Source organism: Dreissena polymorpha, unplaced genomic scaffold, assembly GCF_020536995.1.
Source record: "Dreissena polymorpha isolate Duluth1 unplaced genomic scaffold, UMN_Dpol_1.0 chrUn112, whole genome shotgun sequence".
NCBI lineage: Eukaryota > Metazoa > Mollusca > Bivalvia > Myida > Dreissenidae > Dreissena > Dreissena polymorpha.
Window position 1 is genome coordinate 46,883 of NW_026273426.1, and position 20,618 is coordinate 67,500.

The 20,618-nt window shown below is 33.1% G+C and overlaps 2 protein-coding genes across 2 annotated transcripts in view; both read right to left on the reverse strand.

Annotated features, from left to right (window-relative positions):
* Positions 1-1,240: 1,240 nt before the first annotated feature.
* LOC127864094 (uncharacterized) lies at positions 1,241-3,080 on the reverse strand. The gene is made up of 3 exons (XM_052403793.1): positions 2,937-3,080; positions 2,386-2,565; positions 1,241-1,388 (listed from the first exon to the last, which is right to left on the reverse strand). Exons 1-3 carry the CDS (start codon positions 3,030-3,032, stop codon positions 1,320-1,322), a joined length of 345 nt encoding a protein of 114 aa, XP_052259753.1. The 5' UTR covers positions 3,033-3,080; the 3' UTR covers positions 1,241-1,319.
* A 1,512-nt stretch (positions 3,081-4,592) lies between these two features.
* Positions 4,593-20,618, reverse strand: part of LOC127864095 (uncharacterized) — a 17,508-nt gene continuing 1,482 nt past the window's right edge. The window contains exons 2-8 of the mRNA XM_052403794.1: positions 11,425-11,534; positions 10,802-10,879; positions 7,784-7,897; positions 6,273-6,406; positions 5,707-5,741; positions 5,136-5,253; positions 4,593-4,596 (exon numbers count right to left, since the gene is read on the reverse strand). Coding sequence (XP_052259754.1) covers positions 4,593-4,596; positions 5,136-5,253; positions 5,707-5,741; positions 6,273-6,406; positions 7,784-7,897; positions 10,802-10,879; positions 11,425-11,534 — 593 coding nt within the window. The remainder of the gene's footprint in view (positions 4,597-5,135; positions 5,254-5,706; positions 5,742-6,272; positions 6,407-7,783; positions 7,898-10,801; positions 10,880-11,424; positions 11,535-20,618) is intronic.

The window sequence follows — 20,618 nt, forward strand, 5'->3', positions numbered from 1 at the left end:
CATACGCGATAAACAAATGCAGCCGCTCCAGGGCGTAGCGATTATTTTTCATTAATTCTTGAAAAACGGGGTGAGTGGTGTCAGTGGTATGATAAACAGAAAAACAGGTTACTGCCTGATCGTTTTGTAATATATCAGGCTCGGCAAGCCTCGCCGTTATTTTATTCTAAGCCTCGCCTGATATATTACAAAACGATCAGGCAGTAACCTGTTTTTCTCTATATACACTTATTACATTGATTTTTGTTTTTGTTGATCTGATGATCATATCTGGTATTGTTGTTTGACAGATTATTTCTTATTTCTTCAGAAACCTCCATATAATTTTTAAGCTTATAAATGTCAATGTTTTGAGCCAGCCTTAACGTTATTGTACAAATGTATTCGTTATGTGCAGACATGGTAACACATATTTGGATATTCGACAAGAAGCGGGATTTATGAATATGTCTACATTAATATGTCTTTTACAAATAAATATTCTAAAGTGTTTAGAATCTTATACTTTTGAACGCACCAAAAAATGAATTTTTGATGGATAATGTGATCTTAAATTATGTGTTTAAGTACAACTAAATATTTTTCGGGAGTTTTTAAACAGCATAAGGCCTCCACAGCGCATGTAATGTTTTGGATTTGTGTAACAGCAAATGCTTCAAGCGTAGGTTGTGCCACACACCTTCAATTTGAATGGTTGATTTCACACACATGTTTGAATGTTTCAAACGTATTCGAATCACAAACTCCGAATATACGCTTATATTTCTGGGCACACTGATCCTTAATTTCTTACATTAAATCTGTAAACGCTCCGAACATTGTCGAGAGCAAGGTTGACGTATTGTCTCATCAATTGTTTCGAATACGAATATTTCATTTGGACAATAATAAAAACAGAGTTAAATTACGTTTAAACAGCGCGTCCATTTATTTTGATACTTACAAATTGTTTAATTGCATTTGTTGTTTTGATGATTTAAGCGTGATATATTTTTCTGGTTTTATTAATTGAATTAATATTAAAATGTCAATAAATTTTAATTATCTTTGTGAGTCGTTTAAACAACTATACAAGTCTAATAATATCTTAAACATTTAATGTTGACAAATAGCAGCTTCAAAAAAGTACACCATAGGAATAATATTCGAAAATAATTCATCCATATGGGCATACAGACAGTTGGTCTTTAAAAATACAGTGTTTTTATTATTAATATGAATTTCTTTATTTTGAGAGGATCTTCAAGTTGTAATAAATGTTTTTGGAAGCATCAGTATCGGGATCATGATCTTCCGCTGATATCGTCGTCGCATTAAGTTTAGTCATTGCTGCTGCTGCTTTCGTCGTCGCAGAGAGGTTTTCGTTCACAGAAACCCTGGTTGCAAATCTAATAAAAAAAAGAAATAGGAAATATAAATATAAATATATGGGTAATAAACCACAAATACATTAAAACAATAAATATATTCGTTTTGTTGTTCGTGACACATTATAACATTTGTGAATTATTATTCTTTATTAATAAATTATATAATGTTTATTGTCTTACGTGTAATATTTAATACATGTAAAAAACATCGTATCATGAACATATATAACAGGAAAATACAAGAGTAGTCTCTCGATTACAATACATGTATTGTTAATAAAACTCAAGAGTGCTAACGAAATGGATATACAGGTGTACAGTCGCCCTCTCTTGTATTAAATATTTGTATCAATGCCTTTTAGATTGGATGTCAATATGTACCATACATCTCTCTTCATACTATCTGGATTCATCGGTTACGATGTTCCTTGCATAATATGTGTTGTTTCAGTCGGTTAAAGGTTAATCAAACATCAAATATTACAACAATTAGTATACCAATAGCTAAATTTATGTTCGAAGATGTATTTAACAATAATTTATTATACACATCTCTCTCTCTCTCTCTGTCTCTCTCTGTCTCTCTGTCTCTCTGTCTCTCTGTCTCTCTCTCTGTCTCTCTGTCTCCCTCTCTCTCTCTCTCTCTCTCTCTCTCTCTCTCTCTCTCTCTCTCTCTCTCTCTCTCTCTCTCGAATTAATCATTGTATTATTAATAAAACAAGAGCGCATGCGCACCGTTGAAGGAATCGTTGCAACCGTTTTATTGTGATTAAGTTTTTGTTTAATACAAAATGCGCCTTTATGGTATGCAAATGGATTTGTTCGTGTATGTTTATATGTATGATTTAAGCTATTAAACAAATGCTTTCGTAAAACAAACTTTGTATAGCGTCTTAACAATTTATCTTCCGCACACAATACTCGTAATCGAATTTATATTAATATCAAATTAAAATTAATATAAAATTAGTATACACATATTATGACAATATTAATATACAACATAAATGTATACGTTATTTGGATTCCTAACTCCATCGATGACGCATTTGGTTCCCATAGAAACGTCAGGTATGGGATCACACTGGGCACTATTCGGGACTGTGCAGTAGAACGGTTGTTGGAATGCGTTTTTGTAGCAATCGACAACGTATCCCTTTGCAAGATGGGCTTCGGTGACGGAATCTTGAACATTCTTAAATAAGACGTAATTAAGACGTTAAAGCATATCAACATATGCAGTGTCCTAAGCAATTCTTATTGTTGTGTGAGCCTGTATTGTCACTTTCTGTATTCGGTGTATCTTTATCTAAATATTAATATATGGAGATGTAAAGTATATTTCTAAAATAATCAAAATTATAATATCAATATTTACAATATTATTATACAAATAATTAATGAGCCATATGGTAAAGTAACGACTTCAAAATAAATGACGGCCTTATTATACTGTTCCGTTTAGTTCGTATTTACAAAATAGCATTGACGTCTTAGGCTAAAACGTGAAAAAGTAATGAAACACATCAAATTATATTGAAGCTAGCAGTAACGAACTGAAATTACCGGAAGAGTACATCGTGAGCTAGTTGCGCCAAAGAAAAGTTGGCATTGCTCGTCAAATGTCAGGATTTTACCGGAAAGACCCTTGCAGAAGTCCATGATAAAGGAAGCGGTCGGGGGCAACAGACAGGTTTGTCGGAATTGCTCTGGATATATACTGAATTAAAATTGGAAACGGATATTGGTTCTTAGGCTGTGTTATATTGAAGAAGACAATAAAAGGTAGACAACCAGTTACTAATTAATATATGGAAATATACGTTAAAATGAGCATAACTAAAAACATACAATTGTGTTTTGTTCATATCAGTTGATGATTTTGTATTATATTAAGTTTTGGCCATTATTGAAATGTTTTTTGGAGCTGTACTTAACATATTGAATATATTATGCATATTGAAATTCACAATGTTTGTTTAAATACCTCTTATGACGAAAAAGGTCGGTCATTTTTATAACATAGTGAAAATCCAGTTATACATCGTTGCAAACTACGATCTATATTACAACTTCAATACAGATAGTTTACAAGAATGTGATTGTATTTTCTTTAGTTTAAATGTATTTGACATGTCATACAATGTATACAAAAAACTAGCAGCTACAATTGGGATATTGGCGAGTCCACGAGTGTATTCTTTAAAAAAAGTCCTGTATTCGGCTGCTTTATTCGAGCTTAACGAGCTTATGCTGTTACTGTTTATGCATGCATAGAAAATGAAATAAGTAAGCATTGCTTACGAACTTTAAGTGAATGATTCTAGTTCGTCGGACGAACACTGCGAAAATGTTCTGCGGTCGGGAAAGGTGCTCGAAGATTCCTGCGGCCAGACGCTACTCATGATGAACTTGCGTTGACATGAATTCCACCAACCATCAACGCCCATGCCAAATCTACATAAAAACACAGACAGTCCAGACGTACAGGCAGGCTAGCTTTCGAATCAGTACTGCCAGGCCCTTACTTTCAAGCAAATGAATACATGTCAAACATGTGCACACTAACGAATACACTAACCTAAACACTATTAACAACTTATTAAATTGGGGTCAACCACTTGCAACAGTCAAGGTAAAGTATAGCATGTGTGTTTTACAGCGGTTCAAGAGCGTCCAGACCTCGTAATTGGTCCAGACTATTTCACATTTACGTGTTAGTACAATATAACTTAACTTCGTACAATTCAATGCAAACTGTGATAAGCATGTACATTTGTCACTTTTATTACCATGTAACGTCTCAATTATAGCTTAACAACGACATTAAAACGCATTTGCATTAAATAGTATCACGTTAACGTTGGTACGATCACAACGTAATTAAGCCTACATAAACTTATCGGTTTACATAATGACATGGTTCAGCCAATATACATGTAAACAAATACACGTTTACGTATTTGTGTTGATGTACACAAGTGTTCTTTGTATACATGCGATGTGTGCGTTGAGCTTATTAAATTGCGCTAAAGGATTCATTGACTTCTCAATGACAACTCGGTGCTTTAAATATATTAAATCACTGAAATGGTGTTAAGGACACTATCGATTTAAAAAAATATTGTTCTGTTGGTTTATAGACAATGGGAATTTATTTAGGGAAAATTAGTCGCAGTCACATTTTTTTTCAATTGTAAAAGGTTGTAAAAAAACAAAGTTTTAACTGTGAAATGTTGAGCAAGATAAAATTAGTATTTACACAGGAGATGATAATTCATATGTTTGGGACTATTTTTATTTTATGTAGATGTAAAATTGAACAAAAAACAAACGTTCTGCCAAGCTCCGTTCTTTACGATCATCTACACATTAAGGTCATTCATCTGTGAAAAAGTGAGCGAGCGTGGCCTGATGTTAAAGATTAAATTGAAATGAATAAAACTTGAACAGGTTGGGACTATAAACTACATTGCGGGAAAAAAAATAAGTCGTTTTGTTGCCAAATGTTACGCATTCAAAATTCCTTTTGAATGAATCATATTTTGGTAATCAAACTGCACATGTGTGAGCGAGATTCACCCAGTAAGTGACGACGGCTGTATGAATGGACAAATGACATGCTTCATGCATAGCACGCCATGCGGGGTGGGGGGGGGGGGGGGCTGAATGAATTTAAAGAACGTCGTTGGTGTCAGTCAAGTGAAATGTTAACCATACACCGCAATACTATACAATGTTTGTTGAAATAAATAATTGATATACCCATATCCAAGCAGTTGAGCCATTGTTTCGATGGCATCGGCATTGAACGCAGCTATCGAACTGTGATATCCATAATCAAAGACCCACTGTATACACATGGACCGAAGAAACGCATCACCTGCAGGTCAAATTATTATGTTGTTATAACTCACTGCATGTAGATCGTATAACTCCAACTTCAATATTTAATCTTTTGTCAAAAGATCCTTAATTGTTATCTTTGCTAGTTAAAACATTATCAACAAAATAAATATGTAGCTGTACCAACTGAACGAAATACATCCCGATGAAGCAATTCATTAGTAGCTTTAAATTATGCGGATAAGTCGCAAACATGTCATTTCTATATACAACTCATGTTCAATTACATAGAACTAATGCAACATTACTTTTTTGTACTGTTGTTCAACACCTAAGTAACAATCATATTTGGTAAAATAAATTCTTTGACATATTTCCATAGTGTGGGCGCTTGAAGGTCTCTAATTTTGACATGTATACGAATGCATAATGCTCTTAAGGTATGTGTAAACAAACGTCGCTATTTTAATACATGAAGAACAAGTCTTACCGTTAATTGCTGCTCCGTAATATCGCAGGTCAAAACTGTAAAACATGCAGGCATTCAATATTTAATTAATAAAACAAAACCGAAGACATAAAATAACTTAATTTGGAGAAATATAATAATATTATTATATTCATTCGCTTGCAGTTTTGTTACTTAAATAATTTCAAGTTTATAATTGATATTTGTCTTATGTTAACTTTGTAATGTTAACTGCAATTTAATTTATTATAGTTAAACCATATAATATATTGCTTCTATTATTTTTATACGAGTCTTAGTTCTAATATATGACGTATTGTCACTAGTTACATATGTGTAAGATTATAATTAATAACGTCGCATTATATAAAGAACATAATGCAGTATTGAGTAACTTTCCATATGGCATTCCCGAACTGCCAAGATTTTCACTTTCAATTTTGCAAAATGGTTAATTGGTTTATTTCAAAGGCGGTTTATGTATAAATATGTTAATTTCTAGAAAACTGTGTCTTAAATGTTAGATTTAATAAAAAGACCATCAAATTATAAATGATTTTCAAAGCCCTCTAACTAATATATATTACCCGGTAACAAATGTCGCGTGGTCATATGGTACAGGTGATATGTACGTTTGTAGGAACGATACGAACGAATAAAGCACTGCCCAATCCAAGACCCCTTGGTTGAGGTTATAAGTCACAAAACTGTAATCCGTGTCCTGAAGCAAGAGCGTGGGGTGTTCAAATAGGCATTACAAACGTTTATTGCAATTTCATGAAACCAAGAGTTCGAAATAATAGGGAGTAACCGCAATAAATTTAAAAAATTGAAAACGCAATGTCAAAAGGCTTAGCATGGACATCTTGTGTGGTCTTCGTTTTCTTAACGTACATTACTTTTGTAAGTTGTATGACGCAATATTGTACAACATCGTTATTGAAACGTGAGTATTTTGATAAAATCGCGATTCGTCAATACTTTGCTTGCATGCCATTTTTACAGTGAACTAGCATAATTTATGTTTGCTGACCTAGCATAATTTATGTTTGCATTTGTTTGTATTTTCAAATATGATTGTATTTCTATGCTACTTATAAATTTTCGTTGGTTTAATGTTTCTTGAGGTGTGTGTTTATCCAAAACGCATCACATAAATATTTCTGAGTGTTGTGATACCTTATTCATGCATGAAAACCATGAAAAGTTATTCTTTAGCATACTACTTCAAATATTCAAAGATTGATGGAAGCTGTAACTGCGTATTGTTAAGCAGATTTTAAATACTTTTCAAAAATTGCTATTTTTATAAAACGAAAGAGTCGATTAAGATCATGTATCGCAATTGCATTTATTTTATTTATTCGTGTATATACACAGAGGGAAACCTCAGCTGCGCAAGCAAGAGAGCCCTTATAATGATAATGCGGTGCCTTACAACTAGCAAGGAACCGATCGCCAAATAATACGAAACCAAACAAATACATTAGACAGTCCCCGAAACCAACATTGTTTCGTCTTAAGAAGCAATTTGGTAATAGACTTTGGAACATTGGTTCTTGGAATCCAATCAACGGAGTTCAATAATATTGAAAGATTAAGAAGAATCTTTGAAAACTTTTTTATCACCGCTCATCGACCATCGTTTCGAAATAACTGTAGAGTTAAGTTACCTAATCCTACAAATATATGTATTATTGGACATTCTTTTGGCAAATTATTAATTGAAAACGTACTTTCGAAAAATGTTGAATCTGTGTATATAACAGTATCTGATTGCATAGCATTTTATCCCAATGAAGTTAACATTAATTGCAATTATATAATATATTATATGATTGCTCTAATTCATATATATATATATCTTAATTGTCATTTTCAGGATAAATAATTAATATAATGTTTATAATAATTTCTTGTTAAGTAAATGCGTCAAATATTACATTGTGTTGCATATTTGTCTAAATATTTGATTGATAACATGCGTTAGAAAACCTTTCATTGTGATGTTTAATTTACCGACTCTTATTTCTGCACACATATTGTTATGAATTGAGAACGGCAAAGAGTACATGTGATATTGAAATAATTGATATACCCCAGGTGGAAACACTACGTTCACAATCTGTACAGCTATGTTCTGAGGCAAAGCCGTTGCGTCTCTGTACAACAGATTATTATACTGCTTCAACGTCTGATACATTATGGTAAGCTGGAACATAAAACATACACTTACGAATTATCGTGCCCTTTCATGGTGCATGGCTTATTCCAATTACAATACTATCAAAGAGCTTACGTGACATACGACGCGTGGTCAACAAATGTACCGTGATAAATTGTAGACATATCATCATAGGTTAAATGTTTTATTTATCGTGAATTCAAAATGCAAACTTAACACCATGGCCACGGATTAATGTAAGAAGATAATGCTCTAGACAAATCGTTAAAAGTATTTACCTCGTTCGCCGCTAGGGTGAAGAACTTTTAAAAATCAGTTCGAGTCTTGTCCATTTTGTTGTTGTTCAGAGGTAGAAACCTACATAAATAATTATTTTGTAAAATCAAATAATATATGGATGTACCTAAGATATGGACTTTTAAGGACTCATAAACCTATCTTGTAAATGATTTTATTACAAATGCAGCTTATGAATGACATTCTCTCAATAAATATACATCATTAATAGAGCACTATGTGCCACAAATAGACATCATTAATAGAGCACTATGTGCCACAAAATCAAATAGTATTACAGACGCGTCATTATTAAAGAGGTTAGTCCTTCGCAATGTTTACTTCTTCCAAAGCACTTTACATTATTGCAAAATCAAACCCTATAAATGATTGGCGCTTGTTGCTCGTTTGTTTAAATTGTAGTTGTTTTTGCATGTTATGTTTCGGCCCTATATTACAGTTTGAAATGTATTGGGAGAGGATATCAATTGCGAGGGGAGAGTTGACGATGAAAACGCAAAACAAAGATGTTAAGCCGTTTGTTGTCACGACATATTTGTTTCCGACATTCAAGTTCTTGCAATATATACACATTGAAATCACGTTTGCGCTTTCGTGTTTTCTACTCAGTATAATTTGAGATAGTTTGTATCAAAAAGTATTCCATATGAAGATTAACAAAATTAAGATAATAAGCCGCATTCTAGTTTCTGTTAACAAATGACTAGTAAAAGACCAAAGCTTTGTTAACCTTTATGTTTGCCATTTTATTTGTTCACGCATTCACATTAATACAAAAAAGTACATCAGTGTACCACCACCACAAAAATATAAACGCAAGTCTCGATTTATAATTGACAATTATAAATAATCTAAAAATATGTGCTTACTTATTGACCAGGGCCGTGTCCACAAAGACAACAACTTTAACCACGACTGCGTTTTCGATGTCATCCAGAATCGCTCGTTGCTGGCGTGGTTGCCCTTTTGTCCCAAGAAGCTCCGTCAGTATGGGGAAATCTGATTGAAGATACGATTACGTGAATGTCGAATTGTATTGAATAAGAAATATTAATATAAAGTTGTAACCCATATTAATACGTACATATATTTTACAAGAAAGAGCACCTGTGTTCTATTTGTGATATATAGCAAGGTATATGTTTTTATGTTCGTTTCATAGAAATATAAATACTTCAGTGTGCGCTCAAGGGTGAGAGAGTGTTAACTATTCGTGGAAAACACACATGAAGTATGCCATATTTAAGACATTGGAAACCCTAAAATCTACGGGCAAACCCTAATGTTTGCGCATGCCATGTGCAATTTTATAAAGGTCATGTCAACTTATCACGACTTCCGGCTTGAACATCGAATATGTTTTAAATGTTTTTCTATTTGCTTAAACGTCTTTATAGCAAAAAATCTAATACAGGACACATATTTTTTCCATGTTTACGTTATTCGTGCAATATGAGAGAAGATTATGCTTAAAGCATATTATTTTATTTGAAAAATCAGTATAGCCAGGGATGGGTAAAATTGATCAAAATTGTATATATATATTTTATTCCATGTTTGCCATCTATCATATGCTTATATTGCGAAATAAACGCGTTATTTGTTTGCTATGCTATTTAAAAGTAACAAGTTCATTATAAATCCCATGTATTGCTTTCCAATAGTTATCAATTTAAAGGTTAACAATGCGGTATGGGATTTGTATTAATCAGCGTCTCCGATATTTTCAGTTGTTTTGTGTTAGTTCTTGTTTTCGTCTCACTATGGTTTTTATGCGCCGAGTAAATATACGTATTATTAACTGCTGCTAACCCATTTATGCCTAGCGTCTATAAAAGAGGCATTGGCAAACAGCGTAGAATCAGATGAGACGCCGCATGGTGTTTGCTTAAAAGAATTTCTGTAAGAAATTTTCTAAATATAGAAATAAATATACTTGAAATTCCTAATTTTGGAAATAAATTGACCCAATTTAGAAGGATGGGAGAGTGCACTAGGCATAAATGGGTAAACGATTGATTGGTATCAGTCATGTTCGAAGTATTTATATTATTAAGCAGTCTCGCTCACTCATTATTTAAGGAGATGTCATAAATATGTGTATAGGTTTCATAATGTCGTTATCAATTGAGTCGCGTTCTGAAAAAAACTGGGCTTAATGCATGTGCGTTAAGTGTCATCCCAGATTAGCCTGTACAGTCCGCATAGGCTAATCAGGGACGCCACTTTCCGCTTTTAAAAACTTGATTTTCGGTAAGGAGGGACTTCATTGAAACTAAAACTACGGACGGCACAGGGTAATCTGGGACGACACTTTACGCAAATGCATTAAGCCCAGTTTTCTCAGAACACGACTCAATGGCATGTACAAAAATGTGTCTTAATTGGGCTATTGGCTTTATTGAAATGTTATAAATAAAATATTGAATGATGAAACTATAAACGTCATTATCTCATTTAATATAACTAGCATATCAGAAATACCTTTTTATAATGGAACGTATTTGGTTGATTGACACACACAAAAATACACTGTTTATGAAGTTTTCACAATTATTTCCTTACAGCAATAGTGAAATTATAGAAATCGATTTTTAGAATAACATTCAACAACCATAGTTCATATATATTTACTGTGCTAGTAGTCCCGTCCAGTTCCACATCTTCTCTGTAGATGATGTCTCTTTCCTCCGATACGTAGATAGCAGAGTGCTGTGAATAGAATGTTCCCAAATAATATAAATGAATGGCCATTACATCGTTGGTTCATATAATACGTGAATTCAGGATTTCCTAACAGACAATTAATGTGAGCGAACACAGATACTTCTCGGCACTGCATATGCGACATACACCCTTTACATAGCGTGGATCTAGTTGAACACTACATTAGGTTAAATTACAATAAGTAATGAAAATCCGCGTTTTCAAGACCTAATTTCATTAGAACCGTATTTAAACCATATCACAAATACACAAAATCACTATTTTGTCTGGTCTTTACCAGAACTCAATACTCGTTAATCATTTCATAAGACAGATCACATGCTAACCTTAAATTATTCAAGAACTGGTCAGTTTTGTTTTCGTAAAAAGCCACAATAAATAACGCTATAACGCTTTACCAGTTAATAACAGGACGGCATTCAATACAGTTAATGTTATTGTTATCCTGGAACAAACGTTGAGTTTAGATTAAGAATGGTACTCGTTTATATAACTATCAATTCGCAACAATTGAGCGAATTAGTGCATACCGCCACTTTCCTTCCTAAAGGTTGTGTGTCATTCAAGTTAAGGTTGAAATGTTGCCTGTTCAGTCGCTTGGCAGTTTGCCGTCGATTTCCACGTCCAGAAATATGGACTCCTTAAATTGAACAGGAAAAATGATATATATAAATCAAAGCCGGCAACAACATTCCTGTGTCGAATCAATATTATAGCGATTATATGATTTTAATTTAAGCATTTTATGTGCACTGTTTTTAAGATTAACATTAATATCAAATTCGTATGTAAAATAAATAATTCATCTTATAATGGTTATATTAATCAAATGTGTTTATTTTAATGACATTCTGAACTACCAAGTTTACGTAATGTCTACTCGTATGTATTGGTTGCATAGATTTGTAGGGATTTCCAACAGCTGTACATGACCTTTGCATATGATTGCATTTTCTGCTGTACAAACGAGAATCATTTGCGTTTAATAAAATAAATATATTTCCTTTATGTTCTTGTACTACTTATTCTTACATTAGTTGCTGTGTGTATGTTTTAAAAAGATTAACTACTAAGGTCATTTAAACCAGGGTTCGATAGCCGAAACGTTTTGCAACTACGTTACTCTCTGTACTTTGCGTTTACACAATCAGTGTCCAAACAAAAAGTCAGGGGTGTTTTCCGTGTTAGCCAGCGTTTTCTCTTAAGGCACCACGGATGTTTAAATTCAATCATTAAAATCCATCAGTTGAGATTGTATATAACTCTCAATATTGATTTGAAATAAGTGGAAATTAATCTGCGAAAAAAAGGAAATTGACATAATTTCATTTTGTCTCAGATTCCAAAACAATAAATATAGTGTTTTCTCTAGAGAAAAATAACATTACGGACGTCTATATACAAACGGAAAATATTACTATGATTATCCATATTAGTCCAAAAGATGCTTAAAATAATAACACCCTTACGATTAAATAGTTTTGTCTCTTTTGAATAAAATCATTATTTTGCTATACCATAATCAAACATAGTTTGTATGACCATCGACGGTAACATAAGCTCAAAAACATATATATAAGAATCAACATTCTAAAACTGAAACGGTTACGACAGTATACTGCAAAGTATTTTGTTTAAACCGATTTATTTTAGCTCGATTGCATCGAAAGGCCTCAGGCTTATTGAAACGCTCTCGAGTCCGTTTCCTGGGACTAGTACCAGCACCTGGTGTCTTTGAGGAAGATCTAAAGAACGCCTCTCGAAAGTAGATCTAACCCGTGACCACCCGGTCGCCAGGCGGACACCATATCCATTAGGCCACGGCGACTTCAAAGTATTTCAAAATCATGCTTTACGATTAAAATATAAAAACATATTATCTTATTTTTTTGCAGAACTGTGCTCTTTTTGGATAATGACTTAATCAAAATCAAACAATAAAAGTGTATCATGTTTACGTTTAAGTCAGCTCCCTGCTCAGGTCCCTCAGGTTCATGGCGACGCAACTTTCCATCCCTCGCTTTAGCTGAAATTTTTTTTAATGTCAATGCTTTTTTTTAAATTAAATATTCCTAATAAATATTCAGGTGGTTATATAATTAACGAAATTCGAATATACAGCTATGCATATTGTTATAACATTGCCTATTATGTAATTTATGAAACATTGTATGCGTGATAATCCTAAAGGATATATTTCAATATGGAAGTGATAGTGTACAGTCTCATTTTGGTGCTTTTTTTAATGATATGTTAAATAATGTTTACTATAGACTATGGACGTATTCATAAAAGTTATAGCTGCATTTCTTTACTGTAAACATGAACGTGCATTTGCATTCAGCCACAAAAACAGACAAGTGCCTGTGGCATATTGTTACTGCTCATGAAGGATCTATCATGATCATCATGGCTTTCAGGTGCAGTTTATGTTTAACTGAACATTCACGCCGAATAAAAAGGAAAAAACAGCTATGAACATACTTGATTGAATCTAGAGACGAAGGAAAGTCAGAAAAAAAGACAGGTACAAAACACGCTGTATAAGATTTATGTATTAAACCCATTAGGTCACTGAAAATTATAAATCAACTGCATCAACCATTTACTTAACATTTAAGTCGAGACCATATCTAAAAAAAATAAAACGTTCTCATAGAATATAGGTTATTACAATGGTATCGCGCACATAAACATTGATTATACGTTTAAAGGACAATTAATTTAAGAATGATTGAACATCTTTTAGAAATTGATTGCGTTTTTTTTTTCTTTATTCGTTATATAAGATTTAAGTTTAATAAGTTGGAATGTTTATTTTTTTCCAAAAATGGTATTTGGACTGAATTTAATCGGATTCTTGAGCGGAAATATATCTTTCAAATGTATTTCGGTTTCGATTGACCAGTTTACAAACAAATGTTTAAAGACGGTTTCATCGTTTACTAGTAAGTGATTAAAAAGTGATTAAACATGATGATGTATGACCATAGCAATACCATATTCTGACAAGAAAAACAACATTGTTACGTTAAAGGTGCATGGTACAAAGGACTTGCCATTAAAGCAATATTATAATGATTGGATCGATTATTTTTCATGTTAAAGTTCCTTTTTGTGATAATTGTGTTGTTTTGTTATTTATTCTCAGATAAGTATTTATGATGTTTTGGCAAGTCTATCTCAAGTTCTTTAACCCTTATGTTAAGCATCGACAATTCCAAAAGGTAAATCCAGGTTTATTAAGTATCGTATGTGTCCTCTTACCTTGTCGTTTTGTTAAGGCAATTGTACTATTATGATTACTATTTTGCTACCTGCACACCAGGCCCCGTGTTCACAAAACGATTTTGCAATCGAAAATCGATTTTAACTGACATCGATTTTCTTTTTTGCCTAACAACTACAATGGAAATCCATTTTCAATGACAAGCAAAATCGATTTTCAATTGCAAAAAATGTTTTGTGAACACAGGGCCAGGTTTGTTCTGGAGAACGCTTAAATGTTAGTAATAATTCTCCAGTCGAAACTGAGAACAGCGGTCAGTCAATGGAAATGGCCAAAGTGACCGTTGTCGACGAGTGACCGCTATTATCGGATCACCACTTTTTAGATGGTTGGTAAGTTGGTAGTATTGCCACATCATTACCCCACCCAGTCATTTGCACGAAGTGCAAAACAAAAGCTCATTGCATAACTAGGCCTAAGCATAACATAAATAATTTCTATTAAATAATACAGAATAATGTATTATAAATGGGTTTAACTTCTTAACTATTTTTAAACTGAATATATGACTTTATCAACGATATAATTGTTGTTTACTCATGAATATCGTTTATTAAGTAAATCCAAGAGTTCATATTCATTGGGATTCATTTTAAAGTAAAAATTGTCACGTCACGTCCGAACAAATATAAAAACGGATTCGCTGTCATAAACAGAACGTACCATATAACTGTATATTTCTAATTCAAAGAAAAAGATGCCAAATTATTGTTAAAAAGTATTAAGTTTGTTATACAAGTTGAACTCAATGTTCATGTATATTTTATATATATGTATATAAATATATAAATTTATATATATATCTATTTATTATAACAGACGATCATTAATCTTTTTATAGCCTTCTTATAACAACCACATGGATATTAAAGACAAGAGGGCCATGATGGCCCTGTGTCGCTCCACTGTCTTAAATGCCAAAAAAGCGTGCAATGCGCATGGGTTGAAATGTACTCAAGCATGTGACTTTCTCTTTCTATCCCTCGTCCCACTGGGCGCTTAAAGTTGGAAGGTGAGCATTTTTATATAAATTTGGCCCCAGGGGCATAATTTGAACAAATTTGGTAGAGGACTATTAGATGTCACTACATACCAAATTCTGTAGCCCTATGCCCTACGATTATGGACAAGAAGATTTTTAAAGTTTGCACAAAATAGGCCTTATTTAAGCTTATGTTCATTTTTGTGACCCCCGGGGCAGGGTCAAATTTGACCCCAGGGGCGAAATTTGAACAAACTAAGTAGAGAACTATTAGATGTCACTACATACCGACTTTGGTAGCCCTAGGCCCTACAGTTATGGACAAGTAGATTGTTGAAGTTTGCACAAAATGGGCTTTATGTAAGCATATGTCCATTTTTGTGACCCCCGGGGCAGGGTCAAATTTGACCCCAGGGGCATAATTTGAACAAATTTGATAGGGGACTATAAGATGTCACTACATACCAAATGTTGTAGCACTAGGCCCAATGGTTATGGACAAGTAGATTTTTAAATTTACACAAAATAGGCTTTATATAAGCATATGTTCAATTGATTGACCCCCGGGGCGGGGTCAAATCTGACCCCAGGGGAATAATTTGAACAAATTTGAAAGAGGTTCACCCCAGGAACATTTGTGAGAAGTTTTATCAGAATTGGACTTGTAGTTTAGGAGAAGAGATGTTAAAAGAAAAAGTTAACGCACGGACGCGCGGACGCACGCACGACGGACACAGGACCATGACATAAGCCCCGCTGGCCTCTGGCCAGTGGAGCTAAAAAATACATACTATAACAGTATACAACGGATACAACTAAGCTAAGAAAATCGCTTCCAAAAGCATTAATTACCCAAAATAAACAGTATACCAACCGCAAGGATATTTATCTGTCAGAAAATAATAAACTTGGCAATAAACAACGATCATTCATTAAATTAAAACAAAACCTTACATTAAAAAAACAACAACTAAAACAATCCTTACTTTGAACCAGGTGTGCACAACTGAAAACTGAGAATTCTAATTGTAGTTCCCATATTCCATAAAAATTAACCTCTTTTGAAGGTGCATTTTAATTGCCTAGTTTCTTTAAATAGTTTTATATAACATAATTACAATTAAATGTGATTTTTTGCTCGGAATTTGTATTAAACCGCCCCAATTTTACAATAACAATAGTTTACTTTCATTTTGGATAATACATTCATTACATGTATTTCAAACATGAGATTTGATTGGTTAATTCTTCACTGCAGTAAGCAGCTAGCCAATCACGTCCCATGTTACATAACTTAAAAAAAAATTGCACACATATGAAGATTGAAGATAATTTAAACAATTTAATATTTAAGGTGTTGTTACACATATGCAGTCACATGACATCATACAAGTTGTCTACTGATTCATAAATTGTCTCTGGATTATAAAACAATATAATATTTTCTCAACTTCTCAGTATTATTGAAATATGGAACAAAATATGTCAGAGTGGTTGTGCATACCTGTGTCCAAGTGCGAAAATTTTACAGTTGTTTATCAAACTTCCATCATAAACTGTTTTATAGTTTATTTGGTGCAATTATCGCTTTTGGGAGAGATTATTTTGCTTTTGTTCTGACCATGGTGTTGTGCAGGAAATATTACAGTTGTATCCCTTGTATATATGCTGTATGAAGAGTATTTTCTTAAATGTCCTTGTGATAACAACAATCGACAGCTGTTAATCAGCGATTAAGATCTATTGATTTTGTTCACGCGCTCATGCTTAGTCGTTATGAATCCATCTGGGAATTGCTTCGCATGCATATTTTTATTGATACGTGCATCTGTTTCGTGTGTGTTCTTAATTGTCGCGACTCGAAACGACTAACGCGTGACCGTTGATTTCTGTTCAAACATGACTTTCGGATTGATATATACTGACAGTTGACCGTAATGGACAATTGACCGTTATTCTCAAGTGTAATATAGAATGATTTTGAACGGTCAGTGAATCCGGACTGAGCGTTTTATGCAACTAACCGTTATTCTTAAAGCGAGATTAAACGGTTTTGTCAAATATTTATATATTGACTTTATATAAAATGTGTTAAAAACTTATTATGCATATATGTCAATATACATTAAAATAAAAGTCAAGAAGAACATGTGTTGAAAAATGCGAAATAAGCCAGATATTTAATTCTGAAACCGAAATGTCTGTACAGTCGAATTCGCCAGCATGTATATCATGCATGTACGATGTGAATCTTAATTTAGTTTTACGGATCATTTTAATTTCCTGCAACAACATATGTTCATACGACACACGAACATTAACTCCTATCCTAATAAAAAGACGAATGCTTCGGTAATTGCAGGAAAATATGTACGAAATATCTTCGTCACAATCGCCTCGGGGCGCTAATTTGTCGTTGCTTCATTTTATAAAATTCGTCTCCAATGTATATTTTTTCTTGCCTATTTTGTGTTATTGTAACATAGTTTTATAAATATATTGCACTTTAACACATATAAAAATCGTATAATCTCGATTTAAGTGACCATAAGGTCGGTTTTGACTGTTGATATAATTCTATATCAGTAAACTCTATATTATTACATGATTTTACAATTGAATATTGTTATATGATGCATACGGGTACACATATGTGTCGTGTTCTGAGAAAACTGGACTAAATGCATGTGCGTAAAGTGCCGTCCCAAATTTGCCTGTGCAGTTCGCACAGGCTAATCAGGGACGACACTTTCCGCTTTTATGGTATTTTCAGTTTCAATGAAATCCCTCCTTACCGAAAATCAAGTTTTAGCGGGAAAAGTCGTCCCTGAATAGCCTGTGCAGACTGCACATGCTAATCTGGGACGACCCTTTACGCACATGAATTACGGCCAGTTTTCTCAGAACACGACTCATATATTCAAGTTCTTTAAATTACCGTTAATCAGTGATCCTTCTGTCAGAGGTGCCATCCCTAGTGTAAGCAGCGGCCCAATCAGGACAATAAGACCAATCTGAAAAATGTAATTATCAAGTCATGTGCGAAAATCAATACTATTATAATTGTGAAAAGGTGTGTCAATAGTGGCTTTCTTAAACGCAAATTAATAAATAATATGATCATGGTTAATAATGAACTAAAAGAGACAATTGATTTAAACTTGTGTTACCCTTACTATAATTGTCTCAAACTGGTTTTCACAATGTCGTTACAAATTCCTGGCTGACAGTGTAATTATATTTTCTAATTTATAAACGGAATGGTCAAACTGTAATGTGTGTAAGCATTTTGATCCAGGATGGCTTGGTTCCAATAACAGATGGTAAACTATTGTTTGATTTTCAATATGCTCTGGATATAATTTTTGTTATCTCTATATGCTAAAACTGATAAATGGTTGATTTGAATTTCTAACTTTAAACTTTATCAACAAATGTCCATTGCTTTATTTAAATATGTGGTACAAACGGTATAAAGAAGATACATTTAATAGGACCACTGAATTAAAATAGACACGCTGTTAAAATCTTTCGATAAATTAGTATAATTTTAGTATTATTTGTCATGAAATTCTTCTGTGACCATTCTCCCACCAAATATTATTCAATGAATATACCATAATTAAGGACAAGGTTGATTAGGTTATGTGACCGTCTTTATATGACTAAATTGCAGCGAAATATCAAAATTTACAACCAACTAAATGTAATAAATACATGAAACGTTTGTTTTGTGCAGAACACCATTGATTATGTGTTGTCTAATTTCATTTTCCAAAAGCTCTACTAGATGTTTAATGGGTCTTCATTACAAGTATAGTTTGTTTGATGTTGAGTTTTTTTGTTGTTGGTTTTTTGCCCAAATTTTCATATTTATGATATTTTAAGGATTGTATATTAACATAAATGAGGTAAGTTCGTCGAATTAATAAGATTTTTTTGTATGTTAGCCCTCTTTTAACATACTATCAAGAATTACCGAATGTATGAACGTGAAAATACTAATCAAATAAATTAACAGGTTGAAGAGTCAAATATAGAAGACACACATGTTTTATGATTGTGCTTCGTGTATTAGTATCACAAACTGATTTCCAGATATCGGTTCATATGGACATTTCATTTCGCATAGCAAGTGGTTCTCAACTGACGGGCAAGTTAAATCAAAAACAAATTTGCATCAACATATGGCCATTGACGCAAATATAATTGCATTGAACTCGTTATAAAACTGGATTTTGCATGTTATATAAAGTATGAGATATGTATGCAGGAAACGTGGTGCATTTAGGATCGTGATTATAAAGCAGTATGTATCGTCTTGTCTTTTAGTAAAACATGGATCATTATATAAGGATTCAATACTGTTACGGGAATATTTGAGGTAAATTGTACATATCTGCAAAGCGTTATCAGTTATATGCGTGCTGAAATGCATATGTTCAAATCAGAGTTTCGAAAATAGAAAACATTGTGTGTTTAAAAAATTTCGGTACGAAATACTTGTATAGGCAATATATTGATAGATATTTATATAATAAGTGTTATATACACGTGAATGTGCTAGGAATCATGCTTAACTTCATATCGAGTAAGGCTAACGTTTGGACCTGTCATGACCTGCATCGCTTTGCATTGACTTGTGGTTTAATACTCTAGTCATATAACTGATTTGGTATATTAAATGTCAAATTGCGTGAGACAACAGCCACTTTTTGTATAGAAATTGATCAAGCATACGCTTCTATATAAATTATAAACAGATCAATGTTAGTGTATATAGTCATATTCGATTTCAGGCATATCATTTAGTTGATTGATTTGTGATGCATTTGTAACACTGCAAATCAATATAAGTTGCAAGTTATCATTGTGTACATTTTGAATAATGAATATCAATAACATTTGATTTATGAAACAATAGTTTGCTATGAGTTGTGTACAAGTCTAATAAACGTTTGAAAAATGACCAATGTTCTATTATATAAAAGTATTTTGTCCCAGATACCATGAACAAATCAATAATGTATACAGATATATGAGCCGCGCTCTATGAAAAAGGGGTTTAATGCATGTGCGTAAAGTGACGTCCAGGATTAGCCTGTGCAGTTCGCACAGGCTACGGGACGACACTTTCCGCCTAAACTGGATTTTTGCTAAGAAGAAAGTTTCTTTAAACGAACAATATCATAAAGGCGGAACGTGTCGTCCCTTATTAGTGTGTGCTAACTGCACATACTAATCTGGGACGACTGTTTATGCAAATGCCTTATACCCCTTTTCACAGAGCACGGCCCATATTGCTTGTATTTTCACAGAGCACGGCCCATATTGCTTGTATTTTCACAGAGCACGGCCCATATTGCTTGTATTTTTTATTTTAAACATGTCTATACCACAGTAAAGAAAAGCGTATTATTGTGTATTTAAAAAAGTAAATTGATAATTGTTAT

Coding starts and splice junctions, on each gene's coding strand:
- LOC127864094 (XM_052403793.1), bottom strand. CDS start 3,032: ATGGACTTCTGCAAGGGTCTTTCCGGTAAAATCCTGACATTTGACGAG. Junction 2,566..2,936: donor GCTCACGATGTACTCTTCCG/GTAATTTCAGTT, acceptor GTCTTATTTAAG/AATGTTCAAGATTCCGTCAC. Junction 1,389..2,385: donor GAGTTAGGAATCCAAATAAC/GTATACATTTAT, acceptor TTTTTTTATTAG/ATTTGCAACCAGGGTTTCTG.